Source organism: Monodelphis domestica, chromosome 6 (genome assembly GCF_027887165.1).
Source record: "Monodelphis domestica isolate mMonDom1 chromosome 6, mMonDom1.pri, whole genome shotgun sequence".
NCBI classification, from domain to species: domain Eukaryota; kingdom Metazoa; phylum Chordata; class Mammalia; order Didelphimorphia; family Didelphidae; genus Monodelphis; species Monodelphis domestica.
In genome coordinates, this window is record NC_077232.1 from 232425294 (window position 1) to 232444526 (window position 19233).

General features: G+C 38.4%; 2 protein-coding genes across 2 annotated transcripts in view; both read right to left on the reverse strand.

Annotated features, from left to right (window-relative positions):
• CENPU (centromere protein U) overlaps window positions 1-19233 on the reverse strand; it is a 57422-nt gene that overhangs the window by 19814 nt on the left and 18375 nt on the right. Inside the window, exon 3 of the mRNA XM_056803821.1 lies at window positions 11548-11596. Within this exon, the coding sequence (XP_056659799.1) occupies window positions 11548-11596 (49 nt within the window). The remainder of the gene's footprint in view (window positions 1-11547; window positions 11597-19233) is intronic.
• LOC100012112 (charged multivesicular body protein 1B2-like) lies at window positions 1237-3713 on the reverse strand. The gene has a single exon (XM_007496058.3). It carries the CDS (start codon window positions 3460-3462, stop codon window positions 2866-2868), a length of 597 nt encoding a protein of 198 aa, XP_007496120.1. The 5' UTR covers window positions 3463-3713; the 3' UTR covers window positions 1237-2865.

Genomic DNA, 19233 nt, shown 5'->3' on the forward strand with positions numbered 1-19233 from the left:
CTTTTTGGATTCTCCTAAGTGAACAGACTCCCAATAATTCTTTGTTAAGCACCAGGCTTATGCTCACTTCAGCAGCAGAGACACTAAACTTGAAATGAACCAGATTCATGTGGCCCCTGAGCAAAGATAACATGTAGATTCATGAAGTTGTCCATATTTTAAGATTTAAGATCAATGAAAAAACCAACTATGATTAATTAATTACTGAGTACTAATAATGAAGAATGCTCCCCTTTTCCTGAGAGAATGGTGATGAACACATATTTTTGAACAGGATTAGTTAATAGGAAGATTTTTTGCTTGCCTATATATGCATATTTCAATGATTTTCTTGTCTTGTTTTCCCTCTTCAGTAAGAGGGTTGAGGGGAGATGGTAGATGAAAGGAAATGTTCATTGAAAAAAAATTTTGATTAAAAAATAAAGCACAAGGCTACAATATCCTCATTATGATTAACCTTCCCCACTCCAAGAAACATTTCCCCTACCCCAATAAATAATGTAATTCTTTAAGTAATACTTTTGAAAGAACATTTTCATTTTCCTCTCCTTTACTGTATTCATTTAAAACCTCTTTTCCTGTCTCACCCAAGCCTTCCCAGGTGTCAACAACATTTGATTATTCCTAGTTAACCTCATTCAATTACATAATTTAACTGCTGGAAGGGACCTCTGGAGGCCATATAATCCTTCCTATACCAGAACAAGAATCCCCTCCAAAACACTGAACAAGGTGTTTTGAAGACCTTAGATGATAGAGAAGTTACCAAATAAGGTGGCCCATTCTGGGTTTAGATGACATCAAAACTAAATCTCTTAACCATTAACCCTAATTTTGCTCTCTCTGTGTTCAGGATAGAGAGCATTACTCCAGGTGTGACCATGACAAAATCCAGAGAAGAAAATAACCCTTTCCCTTCTAATCAAATTGCATAAACTTTTCCCTCCTTCTCTCACCCTCTGTCCCCCAAATCACTAACTTTTTTATTCACCACAGTAGGAATTGTTCCTTCTACTTTCCAAAGCTTCTTCTAACCAAGATTTGTAATGATTTCTATTTTTAATTATGATTACTTGCTACAGAAAGAAAATAAGGAAACTATATTCCCTCAGCATTTTGGTTTGTATAGTTATCTCTTCTACATATCCCTGGACTGTCTGACTTGAAAAAGAAAATTTTAGTAGGAAGAAAATAAAAGGTTTCTACATTTTAACAGAAATAGCATACAGCCAAGGATCCTGTACTAAGACAAACAAAACTTTAATTTCTAACTGCATTTAGCTCTATTCAAACAGAATCTCAATTTACATTTTGTATCAATAACAATACCAATTGTTAGGAAGTTAATAACAATATTTGTTATAAATAAGTGAACGCCTGGCTAAGAACTGTGTTACAAGTAACTCTGTAATTGCACTTTGGATGCCTTTATGACTCACAACAGGAAGATTTTCTATAGCAGTTTGCTCTGCAATAGAACTTCCTTATTTGAAAAAAATACTGGAATTCTTTCATGGAGACATCTTCCAGCAGGGAGAAAAATTATACATCCTTCACCTAGGTCCTTACACTTGCCTTGATATTTCGCTGAGTCACTGTCAACTACATGTTCTCTCAGAAAGTCACAGCTATATTTTAACTTGTGCATTTCAGTTAAGATTAAACTGGCCAGAGTAAAGTATACCTTGTTATCAAGTTGTTTTCCTCTTGGACTTTATTCATTAAGAATCATAATATTTCTGCTTTCCAGTCTCATACATATGATTCACTCCCAAATTTTCAAAAAATAAAATACATTTCTAATTTTTAACTGACTAGATAAGTTAAATACTCCAAGGCTCCATTATTTTTTTTTCCATTTTGCCAATTATTGAGTGGCTGCTTTAAGACAACGAGGTTTTAGAAACATTTAACTAGGAATCTTAAATATAGTTTTAACTTTGGAAATTATATCATCCCATTATTTTAATATTTCTGTCCTATACACAGACATACGGCCAGTTTTCCAAAGTCAAGTGATCTGAGAACATCAACACTGAGAATTACACACAAATGCATTTTTTTAAATACACCCTAAAAAGAATTAACTAAATGTGGAATGATTATACATTTTAATGTTACAAACTATGATGAGAATGAAAATGTAAATATAGCTGTGAGTTTATGAACAAAAAACCTAAGTAAACTTAATCTCTTAGATAAATGAAGTGACATGCACTTTTTTCCAGAAAAGATAAATAATTTACAGCACCAAAACAGTAGTTAAAGTATTGTGTAAAAATGCTTTTCTTAATTAAAACTAAGTCTAATGAAAAGAGAATAAAATCCAATAGTAGCCTTTATTTGTTATAAAGGCAGAAACAACCTAAGCTGATTTTTTTCTAAGAAACCAATTGGAGACATTCTACTTGCTCCCATTTTCATCTCTTATTTGGGGAGAATGCTGGATAAAAGGGTATGGGACTGGCAGTTAAAACTCAGTTCTCCAAAGATAAGACCTAGGCAGGTATTTAAAAACAGTCAGCTCGATTATTCTAAATCAAATATGCAGAGCTAGACATTCTGGCCCAACTTTTAATACAATTTAAACCGTAGTCCATCTGTAAAAGTATACCCCCTACCCCCGAATTCTTCAGCCCCGTAGAAATCACACTTCATTGCAGACTATAAAACCCCAAAGATCGAAAAATTCTTCCTGCGTTTTAAAAAGAGGGTCATCGTAACACACAAACAGCACTTATGCACTCTGGCAATATACACTGTTTCCAGTATGGTTGGAGCAGGCGACAGAGATGTGTGTGTAAGCAACAGAAAGAATGTTTCAGAAGCCAATGCAATCAACAGCCAGCAGAGCCTGTTGTCCCATCACACTTGATCCCGTAGTCGGGCAAGTCTCTGGGACAATTCGTCCTGCTCCGTGGAGGCGACGGTGGCTACGGAGCCAGTCTGGCCCTGGGGCAATTCCATGTTGAGATCCAGGCCAGCCTCGTCGGCCATCTCCTGGAGCAGCAGGTCCACCTGGCCCTGCGGTGTGGTCAAGGTAGTGGTGCTGCTCATCGTGTCTTCCATCTGCTGTGTCTGCACATCCAGGGTCTCAAATTGGTGCTCGAATTTGTCCATAAGCGCCGAGATTTTCTCCAGGTTCATGCTCCTTAGCGCAGCGTCCATGGACTTGACGACACCGGCCAGGGACTTGGTGACTTTGCCCATGGTCACGGCCGTCTGCACTCGGGCCGCCACAGCGTCCACTCGGGCGCTCAGCCGCAGGAAGTTGACACCCTGGTTCTTCTGGCGTATGGCGTTCTCGGCGTGGATGCGGGCCACTTCAGTGTTGCCCTTCTGGATGGCTTTCTTGATCTTGGCCTTCTCGGCCTTCTCCTCTTTCTCGCACTTCTTGGCGTTCCTGCTGAGCTCCTTGGCGGCAAATTTGAGGTTGAAGAGGTGCTTCTCCATGGCCGACATGGCACCCGAGGCTTCTAGGAGACTACACCCGGCCCGGGAAGGAGCGAGGGGGGCGCGGCTCCCGGCCCAGGGAGGCTTCTTTCCCGGACAGGGAAAAGAGCGGTACCTGGAAGGGATAGGACCAACAGCAGGTCTCGGGGGTTCCCCCTCCCCTAGCCTGGCCCGCGGCTGCAGAGCCAACTCAGCCCGGCTCGTTTGTTTTGGACCCCACTTCCTGTTTCGACGTACTTTTGCGTGCCTGCGTATATAATTACGTAGGAGGGCCAGCCCAGGAAGGGGAGGCGGGGCCAACGTCAAGGTCCCAGCTCAGACAAAGAAAGGGCAGGGAAGGCCAACTCAGGCGGGGGTGGGGCCGACATCAGGAAAGGGTGGGAGCAGTAGTCTCAAAGCTAGCTCATTAAGGGGCAGGGCCAGCAGATGGCAGGGGTGGGAACAGTATTTCACAAGGGGGATAGGACGTCAGCATCCTCCTAGCGGAGAAGTCCAGCAGCGGCGGGGCCAACATCTCACACTGGTTTCAGGTACCAGAGAGAGCTAGGACGGCAGCAGCAGTCATTGGGCTAGGTCGGTTGAGGGCGGAGCTGCTAAGGGGCGGGGACAGCTGGGCACCAGTTTTTAATATATCACGTGGCGACAACAGCAGCAAGAGTCACCAAAAGGCAGAGGGACTGGCAAGGCTGGAGCTTCCCTAAGAGCCCTTCAAACGGAGGGCGAGAACTTCTTAAAAGCCGAAGAGGGGCAATTGGGCCCTAGGTTCAAATTTGAACTCAGACACTTACTAGCAGGGTGACCCAGGGCAAGTCACTTAACCCCCATGGCCTAGTCCTTACCACTCTTCTGCCTTAGACCCAATTCGCAGTACGAGTTCTAAGACCGAAGGTAAGGGTTAAAAAGAAAAAAGCCAAAGGATGGGGTGTCTTAATGTTCATTCACTACATCTGGGCTGCTGTTCCCCTGTCCTCAAGCTCTTCTTTGCACTTTGAGGAGCCATGCACTAATGTTTTGCTTGCCTTAATTACTGGAGGTTGGTTAATTATCTTTTCTTTTTCTAAAAATGGTTTCATTGATACCTTTGGCCCTTACACAAGTTATTTAGAGATTTCCCTCCCAAAACTACCCTGTGACAAAGAAAAGCAATTAAGTACAAACCAGATGACTTTTCCTCATCAATAAAATGAAGGAGTTGCAGTAGCTGGCCTCCAAGTTGGGTTGCATCTGATAAAGAGTATACAATATTTTGATCCTAGCCTCTGGGACAAGAACCCATTATTTGACAAAAACTGCTGGGAAAATTAGAAAACAGTATGGGAAAGTCTAGGTTTAGATCAACATCTCATACCCTATACCAATATAAAGTCAGAAGAGTAAATGACTTAAATATAAAAAAGGAAATTATAAGTAAATTAAATGAATATAGAATAGTATATCTGTCAGATGTATGGGAAAGGAAAGAATTTAAGACAGCAAAAAAATTTTTTGTAACAAAAACCTCTGACAAAGATCTAATTTCTCAAAATTATTAGGAGCTAAGTCAATTGTACAAAAAAAATCAAGCCATTCCCCAATTGAGAAATGAATGGGCAAGGGACATAAATGGGCAGTTTTCAGATAAAGAAATCGAAACTATCAATAAGCACATGAAAAAGTGTTCTAAATCTCTTATAATTATATGTATATGTGTATATATGTTATATATATATATATATATAAATATAATTACAATTAGAATATAATCAAAACAACGCTGAGGTACCACCTCACACCTAGCAGATTGGCCAATATGACAGCAAAGAAAAGTATAAATGTTGGAGGGAATGTGGCAAAATTGGGACACTAATGTATTGCTGATGGAGTTGTGAATTGATCCAAACATTCTGGAAGGCAATTTAGAACTCTGCCCAAAGGACCTTTAAAAGGCTGCCTGCCCTTTGATCCAGCCATACCACTACTGGATTTATACCCCAAAGAGATAATAAGGGAAAAGACCTGTACAAAAATATTTATAGCCACGCTCTTTGCAGTGGCAAAAAATTGAAAAATGAAGGGTTGCCCTTTGATTGGTGAATGACTGAACAAATTGTGGTATCTGATGGTGATGGAATACTATTGTGCTGAAAGGAATAATGAACTGGAGGAATTCCATGTGAACTGGAACAACCTCCAAGAAGTGATGCAAAGTGAAAGGAGCAGAACCAGGAGAACATTGTACACAGAGACTGATACACTGTGGTACTATGGAAAGTAATGGACTTCTCTACTAGCATCAATGCAATGATCCAGGACAATTCTGAGGGACTTATAAGAATGCTATCCACATCCAGAGAAAGAACCTTGGGAGTGGAAATCCAGAAGAAAACATTTGACTGATCACATGGTTCAATGGGGATATATATTTGGGGATGTAGACTGTAACTGATCATTCTATTGCAAATATTAATAATATGGAAATAGGTCTTGAACAATGAAACACATAAAACCCAGTGGAACTGCTCGTCAGCTCCAGGCTGGGGGAGGGAAAGAACATGAATCTTGTAACCATGGAAAAATATTCTAAATTAATTAAATTATTTTCATTTTTAAAAAGAGTATACAATATTTTGACCCAGTAATTAGGAGCTCATTTTCTGTCCCCTTACCCACAACACACCTCTTCCTTTGACTGCAATGAGTGGTATATAGGTTCCCTAGGGCTAACAGCATGAGCTAGACCTGAAATCCTACAGCTGTGCTTCCATCTCGACTTTGACACCTACTATTTATATGATCCTAGGAAAGTTACTTCACTTCCTCCTCTGAAATATGAGGGGGTTGGACACCATTAACTCTAAGATGAAATTCATTTTCAAGGTGCTTTCAATTACAACTTGGTTTATCATAAGTACTGTGAATATTATTGCCCTCAATTCTTATCTTACAGATGGGGAGCCTATGGCTCTGAGAGTCAAGGGTGACATGCCTAGATTGGGGGAGGGAAGAACACAAGGGGAGTCTGCCTCAGGTTATAGAATCATCATAGACCTAGGAAGGTCACAGAACTGTAAAGATCACAGATGCAGAATTGGAAGGGACCTCTGAGGCCAACCCCCTCAGGATAATCAACTTTGAACATTCATCACTCAATCTAATGGCTGGGCTGCTTAGATTTCCAACAATCAGGTCTGTATCCCAAAGAGATTTTTAAAAATGGGCAAGGTCCTGTGTGTACAAAAATATTTATAGCTGCATTTTTTGTGGTGGCAAAGAATTGGAAACTAAGGGAATTCCCTCAATTGGAGAATGGTTGGACAAACTGTGGTATATCGTGGTGATGGAATATTATTGTGCTATAAGGGATGATGAACAGGATGATTTCATAAAGAACCTGCAGAGTGAAATAAGCAGAACCAGGAGAACATTATACACAGTAACTTTAATATTGTGGACCAATCAAATGTGATACTTTGCTACTAATAGCAATACAATGATCCAGAACAATTCTGAGGGGCTTATAAAGAGGAATGCCAGATAAAGAACTGTTGGAGTAGAAAAACAGATAAAAATATGATTTATCACTTGTTTGAGTATATGATTTGGGGTTTTGGTTTTATAGGATTATTTGCTTACAAAAATGAATACTATGGGGAAAAAAAGATTTCTAACAATCGATTTCTTGGGGAATCCCATCCCTAGGCAGGAATTATAAGAGCGGCTTTGACTTCTTTTTATCTTTCCCATGCTTCAAAAAAGTAAAAAACCCTGCTCCTTCAAAATACTGTTTATGTTATTTCCCTTCTCCCTGTGTCTTATATCTTCCACATTATTACCACATCCTGCCTTGAAAACCATGGCTCTTTATTTCTTAGGCTATAGCTAGGATCATTTTTGAATACTTCATCTTTTAGCCCTTTAATCTCAACACACTGCCAAGACCACATCATGCCTCTTCTTTTAAAAAATAGGATCTTTGGTGGCTTCCTATTTATTGCCTCCCAAATAAACTCCTGATCCTGGCATTCTCCACAATCCAGCTTAAATCTCTCTCTCTCATGTTATCTACAGCCTAATCTGTACTACTTCCATTCTCCATTCTCCATTCTCATCCTTTCCTCTTTCATCTCTAAGCTTCTGATTATTTTGTCCCCTTTGCCTTGAATGCCTTTCAAGGCTTGATTTCCTTCTCTTGAAATCTGTCCCTAAGTAAATGTTATCTCTTCCAAAGTGGGCATGAGGGAGGCCAGTGAAAAGAGGCAAACTGGGAAATATACTTTGGTTTTTAAAAATGAAAACTGAGACACCTCTCACTTTCTGTCACAGATATCATAGATGCATAAATACATGCATACACTCTTTAAGAGTCATTAGAAGTACCAAAGATTTTTTTTTAAATAGACTACCTTAATATGTGAGTGTTATAAGGAAGAGAGGGTTAGAGCAAGTTTGCAGAGGCATGAGACTAACAGGGAGAAGATTCTAGAATGGAAGAGTAAGGGACAATTAACTGAGGTTTAGGGATCTTTCTCTGGTTTTGACCTGGAGAGACAGGCTGCTTTTCCTTAGTGGCTGATACTACCCTGAATTCCCTATCCTGTCTTGCTGTCCAGCTGCCCTGCTGTTTGTCCTGCTGCCATGCAGATCTGTTGTTATCTACTGCAGTTCCTGGTGATCCTAAACCATCTGTCATCTGATTGTGAGACCAGGCCTGGGTCCTTTTGGATCTAGGACCTTCCCTGGGCCCTATCTGGCTTACACAGACCCTTTCCTTAAAACCAGTGAAGGTGGGGTTTAGTTTAGCTTAGCCAAGAATAGGGACTGGGATTTTAGGCAGTGAGGAGAGGATTAGTGTAGGAAAAATCACTCTGAAGAAATCTCTGTGAAGAGAGATACTAGATCCTGGGGTATTAGTTAGAAAAATTAGCTTTAGGTTACTCCATGCCCTTCTACCTTATTCTTTTTTATTAAGCCTACTTCCCATTTCACTGAATGATCTGTGTATATAGTCTCAGTTCAGGTTTTGCCTGGCTGCAGTTTGTTGGCCTTCCCACACCATAGATAATCTTCTGATACTGGCCCAACATAATTCATCCCTACACATCCCCAAACACCCTTTCCTTTTTACATGAGTCATGTCAGAATCAGTTATCTACAGTTAAGACCATCAATTAGCTACAGCAAAGGTCAAAGTCAACAGGAATAAAGATGAGAACACATTGCATGTGCCCAAAATAGCTTCAATAGGGCACCTATTCAGACAGGCCACCAACATCCAAAAATGGAAAACGGGGAAAAAAGGCAAAGATACTGACTTCAACAATTACCATTTCCTACAAAATCTTAAACAATGCAGAGCAGTCATTACAGTAAGAAGAGTGCCCCCCCCCCAAAAAAACAAGACAAAACAGAGAAACCACCTCAGTCACCAAATGATTAAACTATTTTGCAAAGTAGAAAGTCTTGGAACTAAGGAATACAAAATCATTTTTAAAAGGACCATGGAAAAGGCAGTGGAATATTATTATGAGCAGCTCCTGTGTGGAATCCCTTGGTGAATACTTGGGTCTCATACATTTGCCTTCCCAACTTCATAGACACAATTCCCTGCCTCCTCCCCCACCCCCACCCACCCCCATTTAGCACATGGGAGCCTGAGACATCAAAGATATAAGACAGCAAAAAATCAAGGAAGAAAAAAAACAAAAAGTTCCAATGAGAGCCAACCAAGCTACAGTATTCCAAAAGCAATTGTAATGAAATTGGGAGGTAAAAAAAAGAAATTAAAACTGAAACAGGTCTGTCGTGTTTCTGGAGTACTCTTCTTCATTACTGGTGACAGTGAAGTGAATCATTTGGATTCTTAGTACCTCAGCCATCATACTCAATGAGGAAATAGAAAGAACTTCAAAAGACACCTTTGGGAAGAACTACTAGAACAAAATACTCACTGAAAAAATCCATGTTGTAAGCTTGAGGGCACTGGGGTATCATTTTATAAGATCTCTCAAATGGGGAAGACACCAAAAATATGAAGAAAACTATGACAACATCAATAACTATGAATCCAGATATCCATTTTCTCACTCAAGAAACACTTATTAAGCGCCTATTACATATGTACAAAACACTGGGAATACAAAGGGGAAAAAAGGCCAGCCTCAAGTCCTTGTCATCTTTATCATTACATTTTACTGAGAGAATACAAAATGGCATCCTGCATACTTAGCCTTGGAATCAAGAAGATTTTGTTCTAGTTCTGCCTTTGGCACCTAATATTTATATACAAACCATGGATTTAGCCTCTCAGTTTTCCAGGAAACAAGTCATTTTAGGCAGAGGGGGTGAAATAATCAGGAACTTGGAGATGAGAGGCAAGGATAAGCCCAGAGGATGGAAAGAAGTACAATTTGGGTGGACTGCAGACTATGAAGTGGGAAATGACTTAGGATACATAGATCTGAGCTGGATGGTGGAGGGTTACAAATGTCCTGGATCAGGAGTTTATTTGGTATGCAAGAGTTAAGTCACTAAAGAAGTTTTAAATAATATTTCAGTAAATAAGTAGATATGAAACAACTAGATTAGAGTCAAGGCACTAACAATCAAAGCAGAGTTCCTTAATCTGAAACCTGTGAAATTTTTTTTTTAATCATTTGAAGTTCAAGATAGGGGCAAGCTACCCATATTTCCAAAGATGACTTAAATGAAAGAAGAGTGCATGTGTGTGGGGAGGGTGGGGGGGGATTGGGCCACAGCTGGGTTGCTCACTGGATTGAGAGCCAGGCCTAGAGATGGGAGATCCTAGGTTCAAATCTGACCTCAGACACTTCCCAGTGACCCTGGGCAAGTCACTTGACCCCCATTGCCTAGCCCTTACCACTCTTCTGCCTTGGAACCAATACACAGTATTGATTCCAAGATGAAAGGTAAGGGTTTAAAAAAAAAAAAAGCGGTCTATGGGGAGTTGTCAAAGAAATGTATGAAGAATACAACTTAACTGCATATAAAGTGTGAAAATGAAAATTGATTTTTTTATCCTATTTTGTTAAGACTTAATCAAGGAAGCAAGAGTTTAATATTTTCTTTTGGTATATGTGCTTAAAATCCTCACTTTTACACATTCACTCAAATAACCTCAAGTCACCTGGCTCATGATTCCACTTGTTTGACTTACAACTTGACCCTTACCTACATTGTGGCTTGTACCCTCCACCCACCACCCACTTTCCAGAGAAACTTAATTATAATCATCAATTTAAAACTGTTAGTAGTAACTCTCATCACCTGCAGAATAATCCTCTCACCTGAGAACCAATTTTATCTCTCAGTGATGGAATAGGGAGGAATTGAGATGATACTGATCCACCTCCTCAAAGAAACTCCTAGCCAGCCTGAAGACACATCTACAATACTTGAGATTGTGTTTTGACATCTTGTTAATTACTATAAAAGATCCTATCACCCCTGACTCTTTGGTCATCAAGGGAAGCCACTGGCCCCCCCAAGTGGTAACAGCTGGCCTTACTAATAACTTGTTAATGCTCAGAACTTTGACTCTCAGAATTTCTATCTCAACAAGAGAGCCAACCTCTCTGGGTATGGATGACAGATGGGTTACCCTGGTTCCCATGAAATAGAAACACTAGCATGCCAGATAGATTCTTTACAGAGGAAATCGGTGGGTCATAGGATCACATACTTAAGCTGGAGGGGATCTTAGGCCATCAAGTCCAACACATTCATTTTAACAGGTGAGGAAACAGGTCTGGAGAGGTTAAGTTGACTGGACTATAGTCATACTAGGAAGTGTATGAGGCAGGATATGAACTCAGAACTTTTTGACTCCAAGGCCAACTTCGTCTGGGAAGGACATGGGCAAATCCACAAGATTCAATGGTGTAATCTAACTGAATGCTCTTTGAATGCAAGGAGTAACCACATCAAATCCATCACAGATCAAGAATTATAGAAGTAAGCACGAAAAGACAACATTCAAGAAACAAAAGTGAGTGGCTGGCAAAAATGCATTGATTTTTCATTTCTATTTGACTCAAATTGTACTAAAATATAAATATTATGTATATTTTTATATAAAACGTAGAGAGGTTAACTTACTTCTTTCCCATTATTTTGTCTCCCTGTTTTCTTTGATTCTTCCTTGGCTCTAAAGAAAAAAAGACAAAAGAAAGTTTAAAAATAGGTTAAAATTTACATGGGCAATCGTCAACTTCTTTCAAACCACTTACCTTACAAATGCCTCCTTTAAATTATCTTTATCACTAGTGGTCTATTGAAAAAAGTGTAAGCTAGGGCAATGGATACAACATCAGACTTGGAGTCAGTAAGACCCAAGTTAAAATCTAATATCCTAATATTTACTCGCTGTGTGACTTTAGGTGTGTCACTGAACCTATCTACCTCAATTTCTACATCTGTAAAATGGGGATAATAAGGCACCCACATGTAAAGGATGTTATAATGATAAAATAACCCTTTTAAAATTTTTCTTTTAAAATTCTCCATGGTTCCATGATTTATGTTTTCTCCTTCCCCTCTCCCAGAGCTGACAATCAATTCCACTGGGTTATACATATGTTATCACTGAAACCCATTTCCATATTATTTAAAAAAAAAAACACTTGTATAATAACACTGGCAGACTTTAAAGCATTATAGAAAAGGTAGCTATCATTATTATTAACATAGATCATCACTATTTCTGTCTTCTCTTCCTTCACCATTGGCTTTTAGGAAAGAATATTCTATCCTCTGTTTTTTCCACCTTCCAAATCAGCCCCTTAGCCACCTAGTTTTTCCTTCTAATTCAACATAAATTGTATTTCTGGAGGGCACCTAGCAATATTAATAACAGGATTGAGGCGTAAAAAGGGAAATTAAATGAATAGTGTAGGGATTAAAGGAATAAGCATCAGCAAAGAATTTAAAATCGCTATTTGCACATAATTTGAATTATATCTGGAAAATCCAAGGTAGACAAAGGCAAAAAAAAATAATGGTGGTAACTAAGAGTACATGGGCAGCTAGGTGGCAGAGTTTTAAATGGAGTTCTTGGTCAGGAGTCAGAAAGACTTCTCTTCCTGAATTCAAATCTGAGCTCAGGTGATTTGCTCAGTCACTCAGTGTCTAACTCTGTTTAGGTCAGTTTCCTCATCTGTAAAATGAGCTGATGAAGGAAATGGCAAACCACTGCAGTATCTTTGCCAAGAAAACCCCAAATGGGGTCACCAAAAGTAGGACCACAATTTAAAAACAACCAAACAACAGCAAATCATAGTGTGATAGGAATATTACAGGATTTGGTGCTGGAAGACATAGATATGAATCCTGCCACTTGATGCCAATGAGACCTTAGGTAAGTTAAAAAAAAAAAACTCTTTGGGCCTCAGTTTCCTCATATGTACAATGAAAGGGGGGGAGAGTGAGATGGCCAAGATCATCTTTAAAAGCCCCCTTCCTGATTTAGGTGGTCTAATAATTCTCAAATTATCTCTACTGGATCTGTTTTCCAGGTAAGTTGTCTTTTCAATTAGATATTTCATGTTTCCTGCTATTTTTTTCATTCTTTTGATTTTGCTTTATTAATTCTTGCTGTTTTGTGAGATCATTATCTTTTACTTACTCAATTCTAGTCATTAAAGACCAATTTTCAGCCATGGTTTTTTGATTCTCCTTTTTGGCTTGGTCTAAATTGCTTTTCATGACTTCTAGCAGGTCAATTCTGGTCTCCAATTTGCTTATTACTTCATTTGATTTCTGTGCCTTTTTTTCCATTTGGGCAATTTTGTCTTTTAAGCTGTTATTTTCTTTTTGTATTACTTTCATTTCTTTTACCCATTTTTCCTCTATCTTTCCTACTTGGTTCTTGAATTCCTTTCTGAGTTCCTCCAGAGCTTGTGACCAATTTCCATTTTGGAGAAGTTTGAATGTGTTTGCTTGTTTCTCATTCTCTTCTATTGCTTCTGAATTTTGCTCTTTATCTCCACAAAAAATTTCCAAGGTCAAGAGCTTTTTTTGTTGTTGTTTACTTCTTTTGCCACTGGAGGATTGGAATCCTTGCATATTGTAGGTCATTGCTTTCTTAGCTTCTGTCTCTCAAGGTTTTACCTTGGTACTATTTTCCATTCCCGGCCAGAGGCCTGAGTGAGGACAAGTAGATGTGTGATGTTTTTCAGCTGCTGTAGTTTGGGTTTTCAAGGGAGGGTCTGTGTTGTAGCATGCTTCAAAGTGTTTTGCCCTGAGGCTATCTTCCATGGTCCTGCTGCCTCCTCAGTGGGTAACCCCAGAGTCCCCCCACCACCACCAACTCTACTTTATTTAGCCTTGAGTCTCACTGCCAAGGCCTGGCAGTGGGTAAGTCTGTCATACATTCAGCCAACCCCTGAGAACTTGGAGATTTCTCTGGTCCTAGCTCTAACTCTGACACTGTAGGAGGAGGGGAAAGGGTGGTCAGACTGCACTTTCTCCCCCTTATAGTGTGGGAATCCACACTCACTTTCTACCTTTCACCCCATGTCCAGTGGGAGAGCCCCTTTACTCGTCCAGTTTTTATTTTGAGACATTTTGTAATGATCAGTTGGAAGGAGATGCAGAGAGGCATCTTAGCTCTGCCCCTCCAAGTGTCCCCTTTCCTATTCTAAATCTATGCTCCCAAGATAATCCACTGAAAATATCTTCACTACATCATCCATCAAGAGAAAGGAAAAGTAGAACAGCCTTCACAAGAAAAACAAAATGAAGCTCTAAAGTCTCCCTCCAGCTCAAACATATCCTGACTTCTAAAGCAATGATATTCTGGGCTAATTCTCTGGCCTATTTGGGATGTTCCTGGCAAAGATACTAGAATGGTTTTGCCATTTCCTTCTCTAGCTCATTTTCCTGATATGGGAAACAGGGTTGACTGACTGTGGCTACTGTCTGAAGCCAGATTTTATCTGAGGTCCTCCTAACTCCAAGCCTGGCAACAGTACAAAGAAGACCTAAATAAGAATTTAAAAAAAAAATCTAACCCTTACCTTCCATTTTAGAATCCATACTAAGTAGTTCCAAGGCAAATAAGCATTAAGGGCTAAGCAATGGTGGTTAAGGACTTGCCCTGGTCACCCAGCTAGGAAGTGTCTAAGACCACATTTGAACCCAAGATATTCATCTCTAGGCCTGGTTTTCAATCTGCAGAGCCACCTAGCTGCCCCTAAGAATCCTCTTCTAACAACATTCTTAACTTCTACTTAAAGAGCCCTGGAGAAATCTCCAAGGACAACTTCCCAAGACTACCCATTCCATTGCTGAGGGATAGCTATTGTTCTTAGGAAGCTGTTCACCCAGAGCTTCAAAGGGTCCCTTTAAAACTTCCCCAAGTTCTTGTCTTTGGAGGCCCTGCAGAACAATCCTAATCCTATATCAAATACTTGAAGACATCTGTCATAACCCCACTTCATTCCCTAGCCAAGACTTTTCCTTCTTTCTCCAGACTAAACATTTCTGGTTTCTTCTACTCATTCTATTGAATTTAAATTGAAGCCAGCATTGTGCCAGATTGTATGGGGCAAGGTTTCAGAGATCTATACATAGATTTCAATTGAGCCATGAATTTAAGTACTTCATAATTATTAACTTAAGTTGATCTTCACAAGAACCTTGGGTGCTATTATCATCTCCATTTTATTTTATATCTTTTCTTTTTATAGGCATGTAATATTGATTGACAAAACATTGAATAAAAGCTTTACTATCATAAGATTTTTAGACAAATTACTAGCCACCAAGAGCACAAAAATTACACAGAAATACAAAGCATAAAAAATGTAAACTTTACAATGAAACAGTCAAACATAGCTGTAGCTATCCAGCTATCACTGATTATCATTTCAGGTGTTTCCTTTGCCACACAATTATGTTAAAAGCTGAGTTATCATTCCCATTTTACAGATTAGGAAAACTGAAGCAAATGGGTGAAATGACTTATTATTAAGTGCCGGAAGCTGAATTTGAACTCATCTTCTGAGTACTTGCCCACTCCAATAATCTTTCTCTATAGAGAGGAAAGGCCACTAATGGGTGGAACTGGGGAAAAAGCTCTATTATAAAGATATGACAATATTAAGGGAGGGGATCAGGGGGACTGATTAAAAGCAAACCACTTGTTTAAAAGAATATAGCAAAAGAAGAAAAGGCAGAACTAGGAGAGGATATCAAAATGCTGGGGAATACACAAGTGACAATCATAACGTTGAACATGAATGGGATGAAATCAGCCATAAAATGAAAACAAATAGAGTGGATTAGAATCCAAAATCCTACCATATGTTGTCTACAAGAAATACACGTGAGGCAGGTAGATACTCACAAGGTTAGAATTAAAGGTTGGAACAAAACCTATTGGGCCTCGACTGACAGAAAGAAGACAGGAGTTGCAATCATGATATCTGACAAAGCCAAAGTAAAAATAGATCTGATTAAAAGGGATAGGGAAGGTAAATACATCCTGATAAAAGGGAGTATAGGCAAGGAGGAAATACCAGTAATCAACATGTATGCACCAAGTGGTATAGCATCCAAATTTCTAAAGGAGAAACTAGTGGAGTTGAAGGAGGAAACAGATAATAAAACTATACTAGTAGGAGACTTGAACCTGACACGATCAGATTTAGATAAATCAAATCAAAAAATAAATAAGAAAGAGGTAAGAGATATGAATTAAATCCTAGAAAAATTAGTAGATATATGGAGAAAAATAAATAGGGGCAAAAAGGAATACACCTTCTTTTCAGCAGCACATGGTACATTCACAAACATTGACCATGTACTAGGTCATAAAAACATGGCAAACAAATGCTGAAAAGCAGAAATAATAAATGCAACCTTTTCAGATCATAACACAATAAAAATAATGATTAGTAAGGATACATGGAGAGCCAAATCAAAAATATTTAAATAATAACAAAACCAAAATAGTTTAGAGAACAAATCATAGAAACAATAATTTCATTGAAGAAAATGACAATGAGACATCCTTTCAAAATCTATGGGATGCAGCCAAAGCAGTACTCAGGGGAAGATTTATATCCTTGAGTTCATATATTAACAAATTAGGGAGGGCAGAGGGCAATGAATTGGACATGCAAATCAAAAAACTTGAAAGCGAACAAATTAAAAATCCCCAGAAGTAAACTAAATTAGAGATCCTAAAAATTAAGGGAGAAATTATTAAAATTGAAAGGGAAAGAACTATTGAACTAATAAACAAGACTCGAAGCTGGTATTTTGAAAAAAAAAAACACTGGTCAATCTAATAAAAAAAGGAAAGAAGAAAACCAAATTAACAATATCATAGATGAAAAGGGAGACCTCACCTCCAATGAAGAGGAAATTAAGGCAATCAAAGTATTTTGCCCAATTATATGGCAATAAATATGCCAATCTAGGTAATATGAATATTTACAAAAATATAAATTGCCTAGATTAACAGAAGAAATAGAATTCTTAAAAAATCCCATATCAGAAAAAGAAATTGAACAAGTCATCAAAGAATTCCCTAAGAAAAAATCCCCAGGGCCTGATGCATTCACAAGTGAATTCTATCAAACATTCAAAGACTAGCTAATCCCAATACTATACAAACTATTTGACAAAATAAGCAAAGAGAGAGTTCTACTAAATCCTTTTATGACACAAATATGGTACTGATTCCAAAGCCAAACAGGTCAAAAACAGAGAAAGAAAACTATAGGTCAATCTCCTTAATGAATACAGATACAAAAATCTTAAATAGGATACTAGCAAAAAGACTCCAGCAAGTCATCATGAGGGTTATTCACTATGATCAGGTGGGATTTATACCAGGAATGCAAGTTTGGTTCAATATTAGGAAAACCATCCACAGAATTGTCCACATCAACAAGCAAACCAACAAAAATCACATGATTATCTCAATAGATACAGAAAAAGCCTTTGACAAAATACAACACTTATTCCTATTGAAAACACTAGAAAGTATAGGAAAGAAGGGTCCTTCCTAAAAATAATAAACAGCATTTATCTAAAACCATCAGCAAACATAATCTGCAATGGGGATAAACTAGATGCATTCCCAATAAGATCAGGAGTGAAACAAGGATGCCCATTATCACCTCTATTATTTAATCTTGTACTAGAAACACTAGCAGTAGTAGCAATTAGAGAAGAAAAAGAAATTGAAAGTATTAAAATTGGCAAGGAGGAGACCAAGCTATCACTCTTTGCAGATGCTATGGTGGTCTACTTAAAGAATCCTAGAGAATCAACCAAAAAGCTAGCAGAAATAATCAACAACTTTAGCAAAGTTGCAGGATACAAAATAAACCCACATAAGTCATGAGCATTTCTATATATCTCCAACACATCTCAGCAGCAAGAATTAGAAAGAGAAATTCCATTTAAAATCACCCTAGACAATATAAAATACTTAGGAATCTATCTCCCGAGACAAACACAGGAACTATATGAACACAACTACAAAACACTTTCCACACAATTAAAACTAGATCTAAACAATTGGAAAAACATTAACTGCTCATGGGTAGGATGAGCTAACATAATAAAAATGACAATCCTAACCAAACTTATTTACTTATTTAGTGCCATACCAATCGAACTACCAAAAAATTTTTTTACTGATTTAGAAAAGACCATAACAAAGTTCATTTGGAAGAACAAAAGATCAAGGATATCCAGGAAAATCATGAAAAAAAAATGCAAAGGAAGGAGGACTTGCAGTACCAGATCTCAAACTATATTATAAAGCAGTGGACATGAAAACAATATGGTCCTGGCTAAGAGACAGAAAGGAGGATCAGTGGAATAGACTTGGGGTAAGTGACCTCAGCAAGACAGTCTATGACAAGCCCAAAGATGCCAGTTTTGGGGACCAAAATCCACTATTTGATAAAAACTGCTGGGAAAATTGGAAGACAGTATGGGAGAGATTAGCTTTGGATCAACATCTCACACCCTACACCAAGATAAACTCAGAATGGGTGAATGACTTGAACATAAAGAAGGAAACTATAAGTAAATTATGTGAACACAGAATAGTATACATGCCAGACCTTTGGGAAAGGAAAGATTTTAAAACCAAGCAAGACTTAGAGTCACAAAATGTAAAATAAATAATTTTGACCACATCAAATTGAAGTTTTTGCACAAACAAAACTAATGTAACCAAAATTAGAAAGGAAGTAAACAAATTAGGAAACAATCTTCATAATAAAAACCTCTGACAAAGGTCTAATTACTCAAATTTACAAAGAGCTAAATCAATTGTACAACAAATCAAGCCATTCTCCACCCATTGATAAATGGGTAAGGGACATGAATAGGCAATTTTCAGTTAAAGAAACCAAAACCATTAATAAGCATATGAAAAAGAGTTCTAAATCTCTTATAATAAGAGATACAAATCAAAAGAACTCTGAGGTATCACCTCACACCTAGCAGATTGGCTAACATGACATCGAAGGAAAGTAATAAATGTTGGAAGTGATGTGGCAAAATTGGGACATTAATACATTGCTGGTGGAGTTGTAAATTAATTTAACCATTCTGGAGGGCAATTTGGAACTATGCCCAAAGGGGGCTAAAAAACTGTCTGCTCTTTGATCCAGGATAGTACTGCTGGGTTTGTACCCCAAAGAGATAAGGAAAAATACAGGTACATGAATATTCATAGCTGCACTCTTTGTGATGGCAAAAATTTGGAAAATATGGGGATGCCCTTCAATTGGGGAATGGCTGAACAAATTGTGG